This window comes from Equus przewalskii, chromosome 3 (assembly GCF_037783145.1).
Source record: "Equus przewalskii isolate Varuska chromosome 3, EquPr2, whole genome shotgun sequence".
Taxonomy (NCBI): Eukaryota; Metazoa; Chordata; class Mammalia; order Perissodactyla; family Equidae; genus Equus; species Equus przewalskii.
The window spans coordinates 614489-638889 of NC_091833.1; the positions used below are offsets into that span (position 1 = coordinate 614489).

At 34.2% G+C, this 24401-nt stretch overlaps 1 protein-coding gene across 1 annotated transcript in view; it reads right to left on the bottom strand.

Annotated features, from left to right (window-relative positions):
- The window catches only part of ITFG1 (integrin alpha FG-GAP repeat containing 1), a 266570-nt gene that overhangs the window by 129326 nt on the left and 112843 nt on the right, over positions 1-24401 (bottom strand). The window contains exons 9-10 of the mRNA XM_070613598.1: positions 15807-15901; positions 12573-12742 (exon numbers count right to left, since the gene is read on the bottom strand). Of these exons, the coding sequence (XP_070469699.1) occupies positions 12573-12742; positions 15807-15901 (265 nt within the window). The remainder of the gene's footprint in view (positions 1-12572; positions 12743-15806; positions 15902-24401) is intronic.

Below are 24401 nucleotides of genomic sequence, written 5' to 3' on the forward strand. Positions count from 1 at the left end.
AAACAGAGCACCTGTAAGATACACCGCTTCTCTCTAGTCACAGATATATACAACTTATTTAAGCAGACGCTTTGTTCATTACATAGTAACCTTAGAAAACAGTACTCTTTTCTCATATTCACAAGCATTTTAATGCGGATAGATGAAACAATTTTAATTTCTCTAATATCTGTTTCAGTTACAGTGTAGCCATCATCTAAAGAGATAACAGATAAATGTTCTTATAATAATTTTTTTCTTCAAACAAAGAAACAAAACCCGAACAGCTGTTTCATCAGAGTCTTCAACTGCCTGTCAGATCATTTCAGAAGGGGACAGGTAAACTATGATCACTTTCCTCATTGCTGCTCTCATTATTTTCTGTGTTCCTTGGAGAGCCAAGAGAGAAACAAATGTACTATTTTTGATATATTTCTTTGAAAAAAATTCATGTGCATGGCATAATCCATGCCATGACTCAAGTGTTATAAAATCTCACCATTTTAAAGTGTATAATTAAGCGGTTTTTAGTATATTCACTCTGGTGTGCATCCATCACCACTAATTCCAGAACATTTCCATCACCCCAAAAAGAAACCCCATACCTATTAGCAGTCAGTCCTAATTCCTCCCTGCTCCTACCTCCTGTTAACCACTAATCTTTCTGTATCCATAGGTATTCTGGAAATCTTAAATAAGTAGAATCATATAATATGTGGCCTTTGTGTTTGGCTTCATTAACTTAGCATAACGTTTTCAAGATTTATCAATGTGGTACTTCATTCCTTTTTTGAGATGAATAATATTCCAGTGTATGTTTATCCATTCATCTGTTGATGGACATTTGGGTTGTTTCTACTTTTGGTTCTTATGAATAATATGTAGGAACATTCATACACATATTTTTGCATAAACATGTTTTCAATTCTATTGGATACACATCTAGAAGTGAGATTGCAAACGTGATTTGGAGAAAATGGGGATTAATACATTAAAATAAAGTCAAATCTATAAATGCTTTAGTGAGTCTGTTTTAAATTAAGAGCAAAAGTAAATAAATTCTACTAGGGAGTAGTGATATTTCTAATTTCTTTAGCCAATTTTTTTTTTTTTTTGAGGAAGATTAGCCCTGAGCTAACTCCTGACAATCCTCCTCTTTTCGCTGAGGAAGACTGGCCCTGAGCTAACATCCGTGCCCATCTTCCTCTACTTTGTACGTGGGACACCTACCACAGCATGGTGTGCCAAGCGGTGCCATGTCCGTACCCGGGATCCAAACCGGTGAACCCCAGGCTGCTGAGAAGTGGAACGTGCGCACTTAACTGCTGCGCCACCGGGCTGGTCCCTAGCCAAATATTTTATAAAACTGACAAATGATAAATGATAAAAATTTAGAGAATGACTGAATGATTTGACAGAGTATCAGAGAACCATTTCATCTTCTGCTGCTGCATGTTTCTAACAAACTTTTCAAAGATCTCAGTTCAAATTTTGTTTGTTAGGTCTCACTTTATTGGTTGACGAGAATCAGCCAGAGTTTTTATTAACAGATTATAGGATTTGATAAGCTCAGAACTGCCCTAACTCTCAACTTATTTCATTAGGTATTTTCACATGGATGCCAGACACTGAGGAGGCAGCCAACCATATGGATGTGATCATGTCCACTTCCTCCAAGTGACTCTTCAAAAAAAAAATAACGTTTCTTTTGGTTAAAAGAGAATGCTGTGGTGCAGAAAATTGGAAAGGAAGCACAAGAATAAATAAAATAAAAGGCAACCTCTTCTAAAATATATAGGTTATTATTCTGATTCATTAAGAATCCTGCTCTTCAGGAAGTTGTGTTAATTTTTTTTCCTATTAACAGAAGTGTTAGAGTCAAAACTTGTGTTCATATTTATCAGGCTAGAGAAATCTGAATCTTTTCTTTTAAAACAACTCATAAGCATCTCTCCCAAATATTTCACTTAATAGAAGTGTTACACCAAGGAACAGGCCTCTTCTTTAGCTATGACCTATCTTCTTGGTCTTATTTCTTTTCAGCAATGCTAATGCCAAATATAAAGTATATTTAAAGGAGATCATACTATACGCAAGATCTCAATAATGTAATCTCTAAGTGTAGTAAATTTAATCACTGTAAATACTTTGAGTGGTCAAAAACTGTTATCAAGAAATTAAAGATTAAAATAGAGGCTTAATTTAATAAAATACTTGGAAGCTTCCTCTTGCATATGTCATCCATTTTATTGACAACTCCTCTGTAATGCAGCACAAATATCTGCTTCATTTTACAGGTGAGAAACTTATGACTGAAAGTCAGGACTCTAAGGCAAATCTTTTTACATCAAATCTAATTCTCATTGCACTGTGCCATACTGCCCTGCTACCTCGTTTCTATTTGGTGTGTTTGCATATTGTGGATACTGAGGATGAAGAGAACAATTATTCCGAATCAAGACTGTCCTGTGTAAAAAACAGCCGAGCCCTTAAAAATTCTATTTATATTTAATTTAGTGACAAAGATAAAAAGGCAATGGATGATAAAATTAATTTATAATTTCATTATGTATTCTTTATATATATTATTCTTTATGACTGCCCCTCTCTCTTTGCTGATAAAGTGAGAAAATGTGACAGACATACATAAAAAGATAGATCTTGCTACCACAGACCTATTATTATTATTTTTTTAAAGTCATGTGTAACAACACTGGACAGTGATCTGCTACAGCATTTAATTTATCGGCCTCAGAGAGAAAAAGGCTGCAAACTGAGGGTCTGGAAATACTTGGAAAATTTTAAGTTGCTTCCTGAAATCAATAGAAGAAAACTTTTGGCTAATTATCTTTTAATTCTCTCTTTTAGTGTTACTCATTTTCCTTTGGAAGGTGTCAACTGATTCCATCCTTACTTAAAATATTCCAATCTGTGGGATTTTTTTGAAACTACTATTTTCCAAATAAATATGCTGTATTTCAAAAAAAAAAATTCCAATCTGACTAAACTACTTAGGTTTGAACAAAATACTTAGATGCTTAGATTGATATGTTTTAAATTTTCTAACATATAAATAAACTGCTCTATGGGGTTCAAAAGTAACAGGAATAAAATAGCCATCGGACTTTTCCCTGACAATAATCTGTGGGGTCTACAGGTGGTCAGAGGTCACCTGGCTGTCATAGATATCTTGGAACTAGAGTCAACATTCATGCTGTTGACAGTCTAGCTTAAATACGCATAGGTTTCTTAATAAGGTAAGCTTGAGGGGGAAGGGGAAGGAACAGTATTTCACTCAACCTCACAAGAAAGTTGCAGAGTAGGTATAACCATTCTTATTTTATAGATTTATAGATATATAAATAGGCTAAATGCCTTGCTGAAGGAGACAGAGCTCCTAAGTGGCAGCACGGGCATTTAAACTCAAGTCCGAAGTCCACGCTCTTTTCTTTCTCTCCTAAACTGCATTTAGAAATAAACATTTCTTTTAATCTTATGTGATATATAATGTAGTGGAAGAAACACATTTCACAATGTACTCTCACTTAAATTCTTTTTGGCATAAATGCTGTCCAAAAATTTGGGGAAAAAAAACCTCAACTCCATTTGTGTTTTATTTCTTCTTTGACTGACATACCTACTGCAAGTACACACATAACACAGAGGTCTGAATCTAAGTCTTGTCTTGTTCATGGACTGTTAGGAGACCCATTTTCCACTCTGTCATCCTGGGAAATAGATTCCATAAAGCCAGTTTCTAACATCATTAGTCTGATTCATACAGCTGGTAAGAATTACAAAAATAAAAGCTGAAAATCTTCCATGTTACTGTTCTTCTGAAGGAACAGTGTCACTGTTCCTGGGAGTCCATAAAACTTTGTAAGAAAGTTGATTAAAATGAAATAAAATGGATTTAATCATACTATTCCAGAATGCCTTTCTCCTTTCCCAGCATCTCCCCTCCATTTACAAAAGCTAACTGTATATGCTGATGAATCAACAGCTAAAAAGCTTAGTTTACTTTATAACAGTATAATTTTATGCAAAAACAAAGTTAGCAAAGCACTCATCAATTATACAGAAAATGCTTATTGGAATTTATCTTGGTAGCAACAGGGTACAAGTAATGAAATTTATCAAAATAGTCTGTTTGGAAAGACTAGCATATACACTCATATTTCATTCACTACTCTTTCTCTGTAATTAATGATGGGCTGTCCTATACAAATAAAATGCTTACAAAGACGATGCTCCTGACCCACTGCTAGTAAGTCATATCTTCTGAGTTGTTTTCACAGTGGTGACAGGTAACTTATAGTGATTAAACCCAAAATTCTATCTTACTCAGTTCTATAATCAAGGTAGTGAGTAGACCCAAATATTCTTCTAGAACGTAGCACAAAAGAAAAAAGATAAAAAAAAGTGAGGGGGTGAGAGGGTGAGACAAAGAGGACAGATCCAGAAGCTCTCTTGTTTGTTCTAACATAAGCTTCAGAAAAAATGAACAAACAAGAAAAACCTAAGAGAATTAAAAAAACCCATAAAGAACAAAAAGAAATTTATAGAAGTAGGAGCCACAATTAGACTCAATCTAGTAACATTTTAGAACACTGTGGATAAAGTACAAAGCTGTATCTTAGAACATAAAGAGGGTTCCTGCAAAGGAGCAATCAGACTAATATCAGACTTGCCACTAGCAAAAGCGAGTATTAGAATTTAATGGCGAAGTATCTTTAAGGATGTAAAACAAAATCATTTTAAACCCCGAATCCTATACTCTGCCAAGTTAGCATCCCCGCTGGAGAAAAATAAAGAAATTTTCAGACATGCAAGGTAACAGAAAGAGTCTGCAGACTCTCTCTATGATAGAATTATTTGATAATGTATCCAGAAAAATAATACACAAATCAAAGAAAGAATGGAAGACAGTGTTCAATGGTGATCAAAGAAACTAGTGAACTTTGTACCCAAGTGTAAACAATTATAGCAACAAAATGTAAAAATAAGTACATAAATAAATAAATATTGGATGATATCAACATGGTGGTGAGATCACTGAATGGGGAGTGACTGGGGTCGGGGGAGAACTGAATGCATCCTAGATTCTTGTCTTAGGTACTACCATGTCTCTAACAGTTCATTAAAAAATAAAGTTTAAACATATGTACTAAACATCTAAGTGCAACCGCCACAGCAGAAATGAAACTTATAATATACAAATCATCTTAAAACTATAAAAAAGAAGAGGCCAGCCCAGTGGTTAAGTTCGCGTGCTCTGCTTTGATGGCCCAGGGTTCGAAAGTTCCAATCCCGGGTGTGGACCAAGCACCACTTGTCAAGCCATGTTGTGGTGGCATCCCATATATAATAGAGGAAGACTGGCACAGACGGTAGCTCAGAGACAATCTTCCTCACAGAGAAACACAAAAAACAAAACACACACACAAAACTATGAAAAAAGAAAAATTTGAACAATCCAACAGAGGGCAGAAAAGAGGGGAAAAAACTGAGAAAAAAACACAATGAATACAAAACATAAATTGGCAAGAATAAATCAAGCCATGTGACCACAAAATATTATTATTAAATAATCAAAATAATAGTAGACACTCACATAGAACACATGCTGTGCCACGCGCTGTTCTAGGTCCTTTGCATATGTTAACTCATTGGTCCTCACAATAACCTCATGAGGGAGGCACTATTATTACTCTCATTAGCAGATATTAAAAACTGCAACACAGAGAGGTTGTTACTTTCCATGATCACATTGCTAATACACTGTAGAGCCAGAATTTGAATCTAGGCTCCACAGTCCAAACTTTTAACCACTAAATTATACTGCTTTGAATGGGTTAAATTCTACTATTAAGAGACAGAGACTCATATATTCAGTTTTTAAAACTCTCATCAGGTACTCCTTTTTTTTACTTAACCTAAATTTTTTGAGATTCATCCATATTGCCGACTACCCTTCTTCAGTAATTTACTTTTTTTAATTGCTGAGTATTATTAAATCGTATAAATATACTGTCTTTTGTTTATTTTCTTCTTAGAGACCTTTGATTTGCTTTCAATTTGGTACTATTATGAATAAAGATGCTATGAACATTCTTTTATAAGTCTTTTTGTGAACTTAAAAGTTTTCATTTCTCTTGCATAAGTACCTAGGAATCGAATTGCTAGATCACAGGAGGTACATGTTTAACTTCATAAGAAACTGCCAGAGTTTTTCAAAATAGTTGTACAATTTTACATTCCTATCAAAAAGCGTATAAGAGTTCCAGTTGTTCTATATCTTTACCAACGTTTGGTGTTATTGGGTTTTTTTTAATTGCTGGCAACCATTCTAGTTGGCGTGAAAGCCATTATATCATAATAGCTTTAACTGCATTTCCCTAATTGCCAATAATGTTGAATGCCTTTTCGTATATTTATTGGTCATTTGTATATGTTCCACATTGAACTGTATTGGCACCTATGTAAAAAACTCAGTTGACCATAATCTATATAGATCTATTTCTGGACTCCCTGTTCTGTCCCAGTGATCTCTGTGTGTATTCTTCTGCAAATACTACAGTGTCTTGATTCCTGCAGCTTCATGGTAAATCTTCAAGTCAGGTAGCATGAGTCTTCCATCTTTGTTGCTTTCCTCAAGATAATTTTGACTTTTAAGTTTTTAATCTAGCTAATCTAGTTTTTTTCATATAAACATTAGAATGAGCATGTCAATTTCTACAAGCAGCTTGTTGGGATTTTGATTGGAATTGCACTCAGTCTGTAGATCAAGCTGGAGGGAACTTGACCTTCCAGGAACACTGAGTATTTTGATGCATGAATATGGTATCTCTGTCTATTTTTTTAGATCTTCTTTAATTACTCTCAGCAGTGTTCTGGGGTTCAAGCACAGGCAAAACCAACCTATGCTGACAGAAATCAAAACACTGGTTACCTATAAGGCTGGGGATTAATAAGAAAAGAAGCATGAGAGAATTTTCTGGTGTGATATCTTCACTGGAGTTCTAGTTACACAGGGATAAACACTAGCAAAACTCAACAAGTTATATATTTAAAATCTTTGCAATTTACTTAGATGCAATTTTTTCCTTAATAAAATATCACATAAAAGTTGAAAATGAAGGGATAGAAATACATGCCTGGTAAATGCTGAGAAAAGAAACAGTGTAGAAATTGTAATATTATAGGAAAAGAATTCAAAGCAAAAAGAATTAAATGGAAAAATAGAGATATTTCACGATTAATAAAAGAAGTGAGGAGGACAAAACAGTCATAAAACCTTACGCACCTAATAATCAAGGTTGCAAGCAAATAAATGAAAAAAGAGAAGCTGACCAACTGTCTACATTCATAGTGAAGGATTCCCTTAAAAGAACACAAAAAATATGTAAGGGTATATAGAAGATTTAAATAACATAATTAACATGAATGATATTTCAAATAACCATTCATTGAGCTATCTGTTAAAACTACAAGAAAAATCTCAACAAGTTTTGAAAGGTATTGCACAAGACACATTTATGTTTGCAATGCAATAACTTTAAGAATAAACAATAAAAATACAGACTCAAACCTCAAAACAATACAAAACAATTCCTCAAACATATTTATGTGCACATTTAAAAACATCTTTTAAATAAGTCTTAGGTTAAGAGAAACTTAAAATTAAAAAAAAAAAAAGAACAAAGAAAGCTCCAATTATCAAAATATGTGGTATAAAGCCAAGTATATAGGAAATATTTAGTCTTAAAAATGCTTATTAGAAAATAAGAAAAGGGCAAAAATCTATTAACGAAGCATTCAGTGAAATAAACTAAAACACAAAACCAAAAAATAAACTTAAAGAAAGCAAAACAGGAAGGAATTAAATATAAAAACAGAGGTAAAATGTTTATGGAAAAATTCACCTTATAATTGAAAGTACAAGTGATTCTTTGGGCAACTACAATAATAACAATAAAAACAAAGACATGAATGAAGCAATAAAATGGAGCCTTTATCAAGTCTGATGAATGAAACAAAAACGGCAAATAACATTAGAAATATGAAGGGGCTATACCTACATTCAGAGGAATGTAAAAATTATAGAAGAATGCAATGTTATGCCAATGAATTTAGTGTGCAGGAGTAATTATTAATAGATTGATTAAAAATTGGTGATAGAGTAAATAATATTTAATATATCTCCTTTTGGAATTAACAGAGCTTGCCAGTGTTTTAGCTCAATAACTACATAATTTTTTCCCTCATAACTGACTAGTAGGTCTTTCTTCTCATTTTAGTAGGGGATTAAGGATTTTAATATGGGATTCATCAGGACAAAAGAATAGGCAACCTTATTGTAGAAAAAATATGATTGTTACATACTCCAACTACTGAAGCTGGAGCTGGTCGGCGAGTGAAGGTGAGCTAACACAGCACTGTGAGCTCCTCAATGATGAGACAGTATGAGTTCTTCAAGACTACTGAACAAGACATGTGATCATAAATAGAGTAAAAATGAAAGCAAATTTAAGCCTGATAAGATATTCTGTATTGTAAAAACTGATACTAAAAAATCACATATTGAAACTCCCAGAGGCTTTACGATAACTTGCAGAGGAGAAAGCAATGAATTTTCTTAAATCCAAGCAGTAAAATGATTATGATTCTTGAATTCAACACCCTTTTCAATTTTGAAAACAAATATTTTACAAAAACAACCCTGCTCTACCTCTACCTGCAATTTTAAAATACTCTAAGCAAAGATATTCTTTTGTCTTCAATAACCTATGAATGCAGATAACTTCCCTACCCAGAGTTACCTTCATTAACTAAAGACTAGTTAATGATTTAGGTCACAAGACAATGATAAGGTTATAAGGTGAGACACAGGCAATCCTCTCCAGTAACATCTGAAGAGAGAGCAGCACTGATATGGTATGTGACACAGCAAATCAAGATTTATTTTGCAAACTACCACTAAACATTCACAGGTAGAATAGTCACGGGACATTTTTTTCTTTTGCTGCAAATTAGGAAGTCTGCTGCATTGTTACCTCCATGAAAGAGATGATGAATAACTTTATTTTAAACAAAAATTATGGTGAATCATTTGAAGTATAAAATATAAAATTGGTAAGAGGGTTGATTTATTTTAAAATGATGATGAAACCCTTTGATACATTTCATAATGAAAATGAAAAAAACAGTGGTTAGAAATGTTCCAGTAGATATAGGTTCCTGTACTATGACTCTCCTTGCTTTCTAAAGCAGAACATCTGGAACATAACGTAAACTTTTCTTGGTGAGTCAGTGTATCAATGTGAAGCTAAATTATTCTATAAAGCCAAGGGTGAAGATGCAAACGCAGATTATACTGAACGGATAAGTAGCTAACACCTTCAGCAGAAGTCCCCAGCAATTAGTTTCCTGACAAGAGTTTGGTTTCTGGTTTCTGAATTACTAACATAAGAGACCACTTGCTTGCACATAATCTCCTTTGACAGCAAGCAGTTGTGGTGAGGAACTATTGCCACGGAATATATAGACAGATACTTATTTTTTCTTCTTCAGGGCTCACAAAACTTCTGAATTTTATTTGTCTCCAGCTTGCTCCTTTTTTCTCTTGTCAGAGTGATATTTACTATCTGACCAAATTATCACTTTTAACCTCTGGCAAAAACATGTTATTTTTGCTTATCTACTACTTCCTTCCTTCTAAATTTTTTTCTTACAGGGAAAGAAAAAAGATTTAGATTTCGTGAGCTTAAAGTCCTGACTGCAACTGTGTGATCTCTGACACATTGTCTGACTTATCTGAGACTATTTTCATATTTATAAAATAAAGATAATACCACCCTATAAAAAGTTACTGTCAAGTAATATGTATGAAAATCACTTTATAACTAAAGTTGTTTCTTCCTGGCATTAACTAACAAGGAATATATCGAATTTGGACATTAATTGATTTGCTTACCATTTAACAGGTTTTGGGTGCTATTATGGCTGATACTCAGAATCTGCCCCTTTGCTGCTGAAACCCTTTGTTTTAAATTTTTTAAATCTAATTTTAGGCTTAGATATCCTATTTATTATAATTTGTCCTTCAGTTTCTTTTAAAAAGTTTTTCAGTTCTATACTAAAGGCTTAGGACATAAAACATCTTTTCAGTGTTACCTTATAAATGAAATTTAAAAAAATTCTAAAAATAGAATTATTATTGGCTTAAGAGTACACGATTAGAACAATATCATGTTAAGTTTGCCTTTTTTCTCTGAAAAAAAAAAGAAAATTCAGAGAATTAAGACAACATAACTAAACACAGGGCAAGTGAGTAGCAATGGGACAGCCAAGGAAAAAAACAGGCTTTCCGTTAGTGGTGGCCCAGATGTAAACAGCTGATCTTGAACCACGTTGTTTTGTTTAGCACCACTTGCTGCCTCTCTCAAATGCCATTAATAGAGATGATTTTCATGTAACATGATTTTAAAGGTTAACTTAGACAAATTAGATTTTTACTATAAAATAAAGTACAAATAGAAACCCAAACAACAGCTATCTTCTGAAAACAAAAACAAAAAAACAAAACAAGTTAACAAACCATGGCTTCAAAATTTCTTTTTATGAAATACATGTTGCGGAGTTTATTCTCATAGGCATAGTTAATCTCTACCTGATTTTCAAACTTGCAGGAAAAAAGGAGACAGAGTTCTCCAGATAGCAACGCTTCAAATTAGAAACATCAACCCGGAACTAATTCTCAGCAATGTAGCAGTCTTGAAATCAATTAAAAATTATAAAATGCTTTCTCAACAAAAGTGAATTCATGTAGGAAAGAACTATAATGCACAGTATGTCTCTTTTTCCTTCTTCTATGTTTCAAAAATTTTATTACACTGAATTCTCCTAGACACATCTCCTTTTCAAGTATAGGCCCATTTCTCATCTAGTGATTTAACGAACACTCAGATGCACTGAAATCTATCCTTCACCTCTCTTCTATCTCAGAAGAACAAAAAAGAAACCCTGGGTTTTAAACAACTGCTTCTATAAAAGCATCAAGAGTCTATGACTGCCTCTTGTCTGATTTTTCCTGTAGAGCTATAGTGCTCCCTGCTGAATTAGCTGTTGGTACCATCATTATTACTAAATGGTGAAGAAACTTAAGTCAAATATGTGAAGGTTTAGAAGAGAAAATATTGATAAACTTTTATGACAAAAATAAAATTGCATGTTCTTCTAAGGATGAGTAATCATAGACTTAAATGAATTTAAGATGTAATTTCTTATTCTTTTGAATAGGGTTAATGTCCCAAATAAAGCAATTTTACATTTCTTTTATGTGTCACTATAAAGTTAAAAGGAACAACAGTCACATTCAAGTCAAAGATTTCTTTTGGTTACGTCAGCTTTGCTTCACACACACAGGTTGTGAGTACATACACTCTGCATTACGGAGCATGATAATTACGTCCCTGGAAAAGTCTGCAAACACAATTCAGAGCAATTATAATTTCAAATCAAGGTCTTTAGAAAAGTTTAGGTACAGACTGTCCATCATTTTCCATAAATACTTAGGGATACTCACTGATAATGTATGTTTCTCTAAAAATCAGATTTCTAGACAATTTGGTGTTAAAAATCAACAACAGGTCTGATTTTTTCCAGAGAAGTTGTATTGCATCATAAGCCTGATAGTAAATGTGGAGCTGAATCATCATTAATTCCAGGGTCAACAAATGAATTAATGCTCAGAATAAAAATTATGGATAGATATGATACAGCAGGCAAGAAGGAATAAGGACCAAGAAATACAACTAATCATGATATGAATAAAACAATCCGATATTAAAATTTAGGAAGAGTCATATTTATGGAATATCCCAAGATTCAGGCTAATTCTGAATTTCACTATATTGGTTTATCTACCTCTGCTTAAGGGAAGAAAAGTATCTACAGCATTCAAAATCACAAATAATGCAATCAATGTACTCATACATTTTATATATACCAACAATATCAATAATCACGTTAGAATTTTCAATGCCATTACAAAACAAGCAAGAGTAAGGTAGCATTCATTGAGAGTAAAGTCAGTACGTGCTAAGTACCTTACTAATCGCTTCGTTTATTTTTACCTCATTTAATCTTCACTGCAACTCTCCAACAGAGGTACATTACTCTCATGTTATAGATGAGGAGTTTAGGTAATTTGCTCAAGGTCACACAGGTGGTAAGTGGCGAGACTGAGACTGAAGCCTAGGCTCAGCTCTTAAGCATCATGGTCTTCAGTCTCAAAATCTAACTGGGCCATTTGCTAATAAAAGATTTTGATCTTTTAAAGATCAGGTTTTGTTGAATGAAAAATAAGCTTTGTAGTTTAGATTAGATGTTCATTTCATTCTACAGAAAATAATTCTGTGAAAAAGAACAGGTATTCTCAGCAGTTATGAAAAGTTCAGGAACCATGTATGGAACTGAGCTCATCGTGTTCCTTATTTAAGAGACTAACCCATATTTAACTGCTATTCATTTACAAAGTGTCAAAGTGAAGACATTTTAAAAATATTCCTCATTTGACTTAATTTCCATACCTTCCAGATGTATTCTTCAGTATGGCAAGAGCATCTGGATAGCCATCCATGTTGTAGTCTCCAATACGAAGGGTAATTGGAATTTCTATTTCAGTTGCTTCTTCATGCACATATGGCACAAAGCCCCAGAGGGTGCCCTTATTGCTGAATTCCTGTAAGACTGGAACCCACTATGGATTTAGAGGAAAAAAATTAGATTTTACAGTTCTTTTAGAAAAAGAATTCACCATTTGCAAAACAGATGATCCATTAGAACTCTTCAAGATAAGCAGCATCTTACTTCTTTATCTCTACAATATGGTAGGATGTTATAATAATTAACTTTGATGAATAGGTAACTAACACCGGGAAAAAAAACAGTCTCCTTTGAAATTTATCACTAGTCATCTTCCCTTGAACTGGTAGAAGGAGCCTTACAAGGTTCTTCATGGAATCACAGAATCTTAGGATGAACTGATGTTAATAATCACATAGATGAATTTCCCATTTTAAAATCTGCGTTGAGAGACAGCCCTGACGACCTAGCGGATAAAGTTCAGTGTGCTCTCCTTTGGCAGCCTGGGTTCGGTTCCTGAGTGCAGAACCACACCACTCGTCTGTCAGTAGCCATGCTGTGGTGGCGGCTCACAGAGAATAACCAGAAGAACTTACCATTATACACAACTAGGTACTGGGGCTTTAGTGGGAAAAAGGAAGAAAAAGGAGAAAGACTGGCAACAGATGTTAGCTTAGGGCGAATCTTTCCCTGCAAAAAACAAAAAAACTAATCTTTAAAAAAAAATCTGTGTTGAGTGGACATATAACCTCAAATGAATATTTTTAAAAATTAAAGCAAAGTGTAATATCATCTAAACTCATGTCCTTTCAGGAGGACCAGCTTAGGAAGAAAGTTAGAACATGACAATCTCCCTTGTTTTCCTGCTGTGCCTCCTATACATGATGATGACTTGAGTCATCATCCTCAGAGGCAAGAAGCTCTGAGGCTTTCCAAATGATAACAGCCTTGACAAGCTCGGCCGCCTCAGGAGAACAAGCTTTTTCACTAAAACAGCCAGAAGCTCCATTTCTAGTAAATTTTCTCTTTCTACGTTGATTCTAAAGAACAGAGACTATGTTAATTTCAAAATGAGCTTTTGGAAATCCCTTTCTCTTCTGAATGCCTGAATCTTCAGTATTTTTTTGTTTTGAGGAAGATTAGCCCTGAGCTAACATCTGCAGCCAATCCTCCTCTTTTTGCTGAGGAAGACTGGCCCTGAGCTAACATCTGCGCCCATCTTCCTCTGTGCCCATCTTCCTCTACTTTATATGTGGGATGCCTGCCACAGCATGGCTTGATAAGTGGTGCGTAGGTCTGCACCCAGGATCTGATCCAGTGAACCCTGGGCTGCCAAAGTGGAACATGTGAACTTAACCACTGCGCCACTGGGCCGGCCCTGAATTTTCACTTTTAATAACCTAACGCAAACTGAAAATCTGAAAGAGCAGAAAATATGCCATTAAAATTATAGATGTGTCCATAATTAGCTAAGAGTATGGATATTGCGACACAACCTGGAGATGTCCAAACAGAAGCAGGTGCAGCTGGCTTGAAATGACAGGATGCCAAATATGCCTGCAGATGTGTTTTTTCTTATAAGCAGGTGAATCGTTTACATGGTCCCAAGCCGAACCATATTAAAAATGGGTTCTTGAAAAGAGTTTAGAACACAGGTATCCCGAACACTTTCTAGGTTTCCAAAGAAAGCATAATTTGCCAAGGCAAAAAGAAAAAAAACAGCTTAATGATAAAAATATATTTACAGAAAATGGGCTGTTTTAAAAAACTCATCTGCATCTTTAATCAATTTTTCAATCTTTCTTAAAGCAAAAAAGTAAGTACTATATATCATCAAAATGTTTTAATGTTTCACTTGACTTTGAAAAAAAACTGTTGGTTTTGTTTTAGAAGAAGATAAGAAATTTTACAAAATGTCAAGTTATCACAAATTTCTGAATAGGATGACAGTTTATTAATGAGGATAAAGTATTCCTGTTAAGGTAAATGTACTAAGGTCTAAAAAGTAAAAAGGTTTCTTATTAATATGATATCCTTAACAGTCACCAAGGAGCTGTGACATTTATCTTCTCAGAGAGAGCTGACTGTCTAATTTGAAAATATTCTTTCAGTAGTCCGTCACTTGAAGACAGGCTGTAATTACTAGGTTTATTTATACCTATGAAACAATGATGAAGTGTTATTTGACCTAATGTTTTCAGTGATGCAAAACTTAAAAGTTCAAGATAATAAAACTTACGAGTGTATTACTCAAATGTTTTTAGAATGCTGACTGTATGAAGATGTGTTTTGTTTAGTGTCTTAGTGTAACATGTGATGTTTCCTACCTATAAGGGCTATAGAAGTCAATATGTTGTTCTATCATTTATTATCCCAAAAGAGAAAATAAAACTGATTAATTCTACTAGTATATTAATGGTTTCCTTTTAGGTGTTATCAACATGGAAAAATTCTCAATGTCATAATCTATTGTTCCCATATTAATCTTTTACAGTGTGTATCGGATTCTACATTGTTTACCTACAAGATACAGGTAAAAAGTTAGCAGGAGAGTATGAAACAGATCTAGATACCCCAAATAAAAACAACATTAGCCTTGAAAATGGATACAATGTCCTTCTACATAACCCTTTATTATAGTTATAGTGTGTTTTACCATATTCACAGCCCATAAATGATTAACAGATATTTAATTACAAGACCAAGAATGGGCTTCTTCACCAGAAATGATCATAATAGTACTTTTTTCATCTATAAAGCAATAAAAAATAGATTTAATTAAGTTAAAATGAAGAAGCCAATAAATTATTTTTGGTTTCTCTCTGTTCTGATTCTTCAGATACCTTTTCTAATCTCTGAAGATGTTTTTCAAGCACTCAAGTCTTTTTACATTAAAAACAAGCTGACCCGGCCCTGATGGCCTAGCGGTTAAAGTTCCGCGTGCTCGGCTTTGGTGGCCTGGGTTTGGTTTCTGAGTGTGGAACCATGCCACTTGTCTGTCAGTAGCCATGCTGTGGCGGTGGCTCACATACAAGAACCAGAAGAACTGACAACTAAACACAACTATGTACTGGGGCTTTGGGGGACGGGAGAAGAAAGAATAAAGGAGGATGATTGGCAACAGATGTTAGCTTAGCACAAATCTTCCCCTGTAAAAAACAAAACACAGGCTGATATACCTGCTTTGTTCCAGATCTCATTAAGTAAATGCTGCTTTTCTGGCAGTTTTTATCTTCACAGCCTGGCAGTAAGTGATCCATGTGTCCATCTCCATCTGCCAAAAGAAACTTCAAGAGTCCATAACAGCCACAAAATAAAGTGTCCTTGCATGGCAGATTAAATTTCCTATGTGTTCAAAGTGTGCATCAATCTGGGTAAACTGAAGAATCTGATGTACGGCTTTGTAATGAACGTGATTCATTACAAAAATTACTCTGGCCCTATTACCCGGACTACGTCTTGTTTTAAATTGCTCACTTTTCTATGGTTAGATATGTATCCAATGTTGGAAAAAGAGCCCATTTCAGGCTCTAATGTTAAAATCAATTTTGGGGCTGGCCCCATGGCCGAGCGGTTAAGTTCGCACGCTCCGCTGCAGGCGGCCCAGGATTTCGTCGGTTCGAATCCTGGGCGCGGACACGGCACCACTCATTGAGCCACGCTGAGGTGGCGTCCCACATACCACAACTAGAAGGACCCACAGCTAAGAATATACAACTATGTACCTGGGGGCTTTGGGGAGAAAAAGGAAAAAAAAATAAAATAAAATCATCAATTTTTAAAAATGTGGCTTTTGACTTATTTACTTAATAATCATTGCTCTCATAGAAGAAAGTAAGCAGGTTAATAGCAACCTATTATTATAGGGCTTATTTGAAATGTATCTTTACACATAATTTTGTGTCTTTTATATAGCATGAACTTCAGATGGCAAGAAAAATAGAATTAACAATAAAGAAATATTCTTCCTTGAGCAGGTTTACACAATAGAGATATATAAGTATAATAAGCCTATCAAGTCTCCAATAATGTATTCAAAAAGAAAAAAAAGAATTTTAGCCTGAGTGGGATGAAAATTTAGCCAATGGAAGTTGACCTTAGCAAGGTGAAGTAAAAGGCACAGCATGGAGAAAAATTAATTTCTTTCATTTAATTTCATGGTTTAATTACTTATGACCTTCATTATTAAAATCATTTGTGATAATAAACTCTTACTTAGAGGAGAATAACATTAAATGAAATAGCCGAATTAATAACTGAAAGTTGGAGGACATCTGTGATTTGACAGTCTATCAATTTGGACTACTGAGAAAGAAGCTGAGAGAGAGATGCAACTCTAGGCAGGAATACTTGGAAAGGAGAACGGTTTCCAAGGGCATCAACATATATCACGGTCAAAAAGGTAAATAAAAAAGAGCTAGCCAAGTAAGAAAGAATTAAATGCAAAATGCGATTTATAAGCTGACTCTAGTAACATCACAGACTTCATTAAAAGCCAAACCATTTGATTGCAAATTAATGGGGGACCAATTAGAAGAACGTTACTAAGTCTCTGCCCTTTATTTTTACCCCAATGGCAAAATACTCAGATTAGATTCTGGTTTACTCTTCATTTCCCCTAGTTTCCTTCTTCCAAGTAGTTTCCTATTTCCCACAAGCATTTCGATCAAGACCCAGCTGATATTTAATACTGGCAATAATCATCTAATAAAAATATAACCAACTCATGATAAAATCATAATCATGCCTCTTAGTATAAATTATCAGTAATATTTTACAGACATTGTCATAGAAATCTAGAACTCAATCAGAGAATGTGCTCATTAGGCTGACTCTAAGGGCTATTTCTTGATATTTAGGGGAAGTGATAGAAAAGCTTTCTGAGAGTACAACTTCATGCCCAAAGGAAATTTTCTCTCTCTTAAAGAAAACAACCTTCTACATCTTACTTGTTTCACTTTTCTGCATGTTTTTTGAAAAACCTTTTCATTTTGAAAAAATTTAAACTTAAAATTGGAGTAATGAAAGTAGTACAAGGAACACCTGCAAACCCTTTAACCAGATTTGCCTGTTGTTAACATTTTATCCCATTTGTTTTACCATTTACGTGCTCTATGAAATCAATTTTTTTTCTGAACCATGCACATAATTAGGCACATAATTATGGCCCTTTACCCCTAAATACTTGAGTGTGTATTTCCTAGGAATAGGGATATTCTCTTACATAACCACAGTAATCAATTCATTAATTACACAGATACAATACTTTTATCTAATGTACTATTTATATACCAATTTTGTCCATTGACCTAATAATGTCCTTTATAGCGTTTTTGCCCCTCTAACACTGGATCCAGTCTAGGGGTAGGAATTGCATTTAGTTTTAATCTTTAGCCTCCTTTAATCTAGAATATTTCCATAGCCTTTCTTTGTCTATAAAAATCTGCATATCTTTTTTACCTCAGACTACAGGAATCTTACTTTCTAATAAGTTATTATGCCTAGGGAAGAAAGTAGTTTCAGAAAAATAAATTTCACGTGAACCAGAGGCACAAGGCTAGGAACTAGGATTCATTTAAGAAAATTCTCTTGGAAATAATGTGACCTTCTGAGTAGACTACGAAGAAATTCATGCTGATGGAGGTACCAATCTGTGAACTTGGCACACATTCCTTAAAGAAGGCCCAGGAACTAATAACTTCGGACTGTCTCTCCTCAGGACTTCAGTATATTACATATCTCAAGTTTTCTTGCAGGCTAAAATCCCTTTGTTAACCACAATTTCTCAATATATTGATTCTCTAAGTGTAGTCACCAGTCCCACAGCCTCAGCATCACCTGAGAACTTGTTAGAAATGTGAATTCTTAGGCCCCTGTCCAGATCTAATGAACCAGAACCTCTAAGGGTGGGCCCAGCAATCTATATTTTCATCAACTTTCTGGCTGATTCAGATGCATGGTAAGGTGTGGGGACCATGCTGTATGCTGGTCTCCCACTGATGGCAGGGGTGCTGTATGTATTCCTACTTCTGTCTTGATCACGCTCCTCCATTTAGAATAAACTGTTCTCACTACCTCTTTAAAACTCAGTGTACCCCTTCCTCAGGAGCTTTGCTCCAGCCTCTTGGGACTGACTCCAGTCATCTGCAAATTCTTGGGTCTCCTGGGCAGGTCATCTCATTACGGCAACAAAACAATTACCACTACATAAAACAATTGTTTTCTGTGAATGTCTTGCCACTCTGTGAGAGCGTGTGGCAATTTTAATGTAATGGAAAGAAGGTAGAACCAGGATGAGTTAGATTTGGATTTTTAACCTGGTTTAGCTCCTACTAAGTAATTAGCCATCTAATTTTAGGAAAGAAATAAAAAAATAATTTTTAAAATATTAGGATTTTTTGGGGGAACAGATACAGCTGTCTTTTGTATTTTTTATAACAGCTCAAGAGGTATTCAGATTTTTAGAAATGTCTTCCTCCTAGTCTTACCCACAGCTCCCCTCCACACTGGCAACCACTTTAGCAGTTTCTTGTATATCCTTCAACACGTAGTCTATGCACATACATACACTACATATAATTTTGCACAAACTGTAGTGTACCCTACACATTTTCTGGCCCTTTGAATTTTTGATTTAATATATCTTTGAGATTGTTCCACATTGATAAATTCACACCTGCTTCATATATAATATAGCATTATGTTGTATGGATATATCTCAATACAAACAATTCTCAACTGATGTGCATTCACCGGGTTGTTTCCAACCTTTTAGTAATGCAAACAATTCAACAATGAATAACTTTGTACATGCGTTATCTCATCTTTGTGAGATTATATCTGTAGTAAAAATTCCTAAAGTGGGAATGACTGTTTCAATAGTTATATGAACTTAAAGCTTTTAGTTTAATCTCCATAGAAGAGTAGTTCTCAAACTTTTAGTCTCAAGAATCCTTTATACTCTCAACAAAAACATTTTGCAAGAAGTGTGGTATTATCCGGCTTAATAGAAAAAAGCTGGATTTTCATACTGCTTTTGTATTCAATTTGTTGATTTGGTTGAGAAATATGAAAATATATAGCTGGAAGTAGTACTTTAACAGTCTTTTCAGATAACTCTGGATATTCTTCCATATTACCACCAAAACTCAGTAAGTGCTAAGTCCTTAAAGGTTAATGAAGAAAGCAATGAAGAATCTAAAGCCATATCAACGAACTTTTTCTACTCTGCTAGTTAAAATCCAGTAGTCTGTCTTACACTTTGAGTGAGTGTTTTAGCAATTACAACTTTGACTTAGAAAATACTGGTTCACCGAGTTATGTAGATCTTCCAAATGCTGAAACATTTCACTACACAATATCACAAATTCACATTTGTTAATATCACCACCAATCCCACCCAAAAAGTCTTTAGGTAGTGGGAAGCTTTCAGTTCATGGAAGTAGATAAAAGTTTTCCAACGTTCCAATTTTTGCTTGAAAGATCGAATTTTATCATTGGCACCTTCTTGTCAGTTGTTTTCTTGAACTGACAAGCTTACTTTGTTCCTTTTAGAGAAAATGTCTACCAAATCCCCAAGTCAGAATAATCATAGTTTGGCTGTCAGTTGTTTTTTCAAGTAAAAAATGGTATTACATAAAAAAAAAAGTGGTTAGTTCAGCTGGCAACTCAGACACACCAGTGCTTTTCATCAAAACAACCACAATACTCTGCGGAAGTGTTTTAGGCATATTTCTTATTTCCCAACACGGATTTAAAAAGGTGTGTACTCAAGGGCTGAGAGCTAACAAAATCATTGTTTTTTGCTGTTTCATCAAAAACATTCTTAAGTGAAACTATTCTTATTTCCTTCCTCCTTCTCCTTCTTCTTCTTTAACACTGTGAGTGGTGAAGAATAACACTATGGTGGTGAAGAATACAACAAATGCTAATAAAATTTGGTGCCACTGCTTTGATTTGTGCTAAATGGCAAGCGGCTTTACAGATCATTGCTTTTACATTATGAGAGCAAGTGTCAACACTGTGGAAAAGGCAAATAGTATCTTAGCATTATTATGAAGATAGTTTTGACCTTGTGGACCCCCTGAAAGAGTTGCAGGAAGCCCTCCCGTCCCCACTGGGTCTACACTTTAGACCATGCTTTTGAGAATCTTTGCCAGAGAGGTTGCATCAATAAGTGAATTATCAAGTTATTTTAATTTTTGCCACTCTGATAAGTGAAAATGGTATGTCACTGTGGTTTTAATTTTTAGTTTTCTTATTAATGACATTGTGGATCTTTTTCTTATCAATTTGTAGGAGTCTTTTCTACATTAAGTAAATTATTCTTTTGCCTGTGATTTATTAATATTTTCCTTTACAGCTTCTAGGTTTTGCTTATAACTTATAAAGGCTTTTCCAATTCACAGTATTTTGGGATATTATTATTGTTTTGGCTTTTAAGTCTTGGATTCACCTGGAACTTATTTTAGCATAAGATGTCAGTTATGATCCTAACTGTACTTTTTTTACAGATGCATATATCCAGTTGACCCACACCACTACTGAATGATTGATCCATAGTTTTCAGAAAAGAAATTCAATATGTCCTGTATTATTTATCTTTACCTGTAAAATGATCAAAAGGAACATAATTTGGCTACTGCAAGGGGGCACTGTGAAAGTTAAATGTGGGGGAAAGAATTTGGAAAAAATTGTAAAGCAGTTCATTATCCCTGTATATCCCCTCCATCACTGTGGTATGCTGCTGTATGTACTTAAGAGAGCGGTATACTGTTCTCAGCAGGTGGACAATAGAGTGAAAAAATGCGTAACTCCCAGAAAGACAGGATGCTTTTTCTTCAGAGTTCTCACTTCCAGGACCCACTGTAGTGCTTCCAGTAGGCAACACTGAAACATTTGGTCATGAAAAATGAAAGCAACAATTTAGGATTTGATGAATGCTACTCCATAGGTGGAGAAAAAACTATTGTAAGTAGAATGGTTAAATATTTTGATCTGTAACCTGGAACTGCGAGTTCAGTAACAAAAATACATCAGTGATTTCTGAATTATAGAGTAGAACATGTCATGACAGCTCACATGGGGAATAAGTCAAAATGCCTCCTTCCACCATCTGGAAAATTTACTCATGGTGGCTATAGCATATACAAGATATAAATACTACAAGTGACATAACTAATTAACAGTAGAAAGTTCTAAACAGAATTCAAGGCTTTCTTTTAACATGTAGGACCAAAGACTAAAAGAATTCTACACAGGATTTCTAAAACTTCATTTATCACTAAAATAGACCCAGAATATACGTAGAAGTAACAGCTTTCCCATCACATTTGTCAAGAGATATGTAAGACATATGACAGATAATGTATTCACATATAAAACTACATTTTTTTGTGATTCATTATTAATAAACAGCTAGAAATATACACACTAAAATAAAAAAAATTTACCAAAAATCCACTTCACTTTTACTTTCACTGTAATATATAAAGTATATCACTTTACACTTTTCAGAAGAACACATCACTAACATAAGAGAATTAAATGGCACAAAAATTAATTAAATATGATATAAAAACTACTGCAATATAATAGCCAGATTAGTTTTTCTAGGAAAAAAAAATTCATAATTTTAAAATAAATGATGATTAGTATAAAAAATAGAGGGCATGCCTTAAAATATTTAGATTTCTTTAGCTTTTTAAAATGCTCATAAACCAAATTATGACAATGAGAAACAGGTGCTATATCAATTAGAAATTCAAGAAAAAAAAGGAAAAAGAATATATTATCACATTATCATGTGGAAAGGATAAACTTAATTTCTTCACAATATTCATTTTTAAATGACATCAAAGACAGAATTATGAATATGTACATCAGTTTACTTATTTTGCTTCAGATATTAAATAGCACACAGGCTGATCTTTAAGTTATACCCATATAAATATAGTATGAATAAACAAATGCCATTGAAGACAAGTCTACAAAGTGTCAGGGCCTTAACAGATTTCAATGACAAGAAACACATATTGTCACAGAAGATGAACATGATCAGAAGAGAAAAACTATAATTCTTTAAGATGCTGCTGGTTACTATCAGACATGGTAATCCTGGAAAGTGCGAGGTGGGGCCAAGGATATAGAAAGCTAACCAAATTTGCTTTACTCACATAAGTTTAGGCTTTGTGAGTAGCAGGCCATGAAACAGGACTTTCACGATGACTTCTTTTTATATTGTCAATTCTATTTATTGTTCTTATTGAAATGATGAAATATTTTTTCTTGTCATTTCAATCCTAAATATCCATCAGGCTTCAATAATGTCTCCAGGATACTTACCTGCTGATGCTTTTCTGTTTTGCTGAATATACTGATTCTTTGACTACTATGTCTTAATGATTTTTTTCCTAATTAAGAATTTTACAAAGCAAAGTAATGACCTATTCAACTTTGCGTTCTGAGTTTTCCCTGCTCTCTCTACTATGTGAATAAAGGCAAAAGCCAACTGTTTCCGTGAGCTGGGAAATACTGGGGGAAAGAGGCCCAAATCCAGCCCAGGCACCAGTAGGGCAGATGGTGGTGGAAATGTCTCCTCCACACTCTACATGGCAAAGGCCTTGTCTGTCTTACTTTCTGAAGCTGGGAAGAGGGTGAGAAGAGGAAGGTTGGACTAGATGTTCTTAAGAGTCTTATGATTAAATCTAAAACTCTATGTCTATTATTTTTTATTAATTATCAAATGTGCTGTGAAATTATAATTCTTTTAGCTTTCCTTACCAAAAATAAACACTGTATGTTTATTTCACTATGCATGGATATAATTTTTATATAATGTTCATCTATCATATAAAATGAACAGAAAATATCTCTATTAACAATGCTTTAAAATTTCTGAACACATTTTTAAAAATCAAACCATACATTATTTAAGACCATGTTGGTAAAACAGCAAAAAAAGACTTAAGTCTATTCTACTTGTTGTACAACTGGTTAGCTTACTTTAGAAACCCTTCTTATTTTCCAGAGTTGAGTGATAGTCAAAGAGTATTACTTTGTGTATTTGCTTGCTGAGGGCACTCAATATAACATGAAACTGTGTGTGGGATCATTTTAAGATTATCTCATCTCAATGAAAGAGACTAAATTTTTTTCTTTCAGTGGTCTTTAATCCTACTAGTAAAGTAACCTATTAAGACAAATTACCAGCTAAGTTAAATCCATAACCTGAATTCCAAAATAAACAAGAAGCTAAAACAAAATCCTATTTTTTGCTTTATACATTTATTAATATCCACCCAACAGGGTAGGGAAAAGTGGCTGCTAGTTTCTTTCCGTTAATACAATCTTGCATCCAAAATAAGGCTGTAACATCAAAAGAACAGAAAGGTATTTAAACAGGAAAATCCACATTTAAGCAAAAAGGGCAGCAAAATGGCTCAAACTCTTATTTGATAAGAACAAGGAAGCATAAAATGACAGTACAAGTAAAATTAGTTTAAGGATGAAATCTTTAGACTCAAAAGCTTTAATTACATGCTAACAATCCAGTATTTTATATTTTGGCAGAGGTCAGAATCAATACAGATATCATGAAAGCTGTCCCAAAGAATTCTCAGGATATGTGCACGTGTCTGGGGCCAGGAGAAAGGCCAGTGGATCAGGAATGGGAAAGATTGTGCTTTTGAACTGTTCACTTACTAAGGTGTTCGGTCAATTCAGTTTTTCCATCCATAAAATGAAAAGACAAGATTCCACATATATCATTCTAA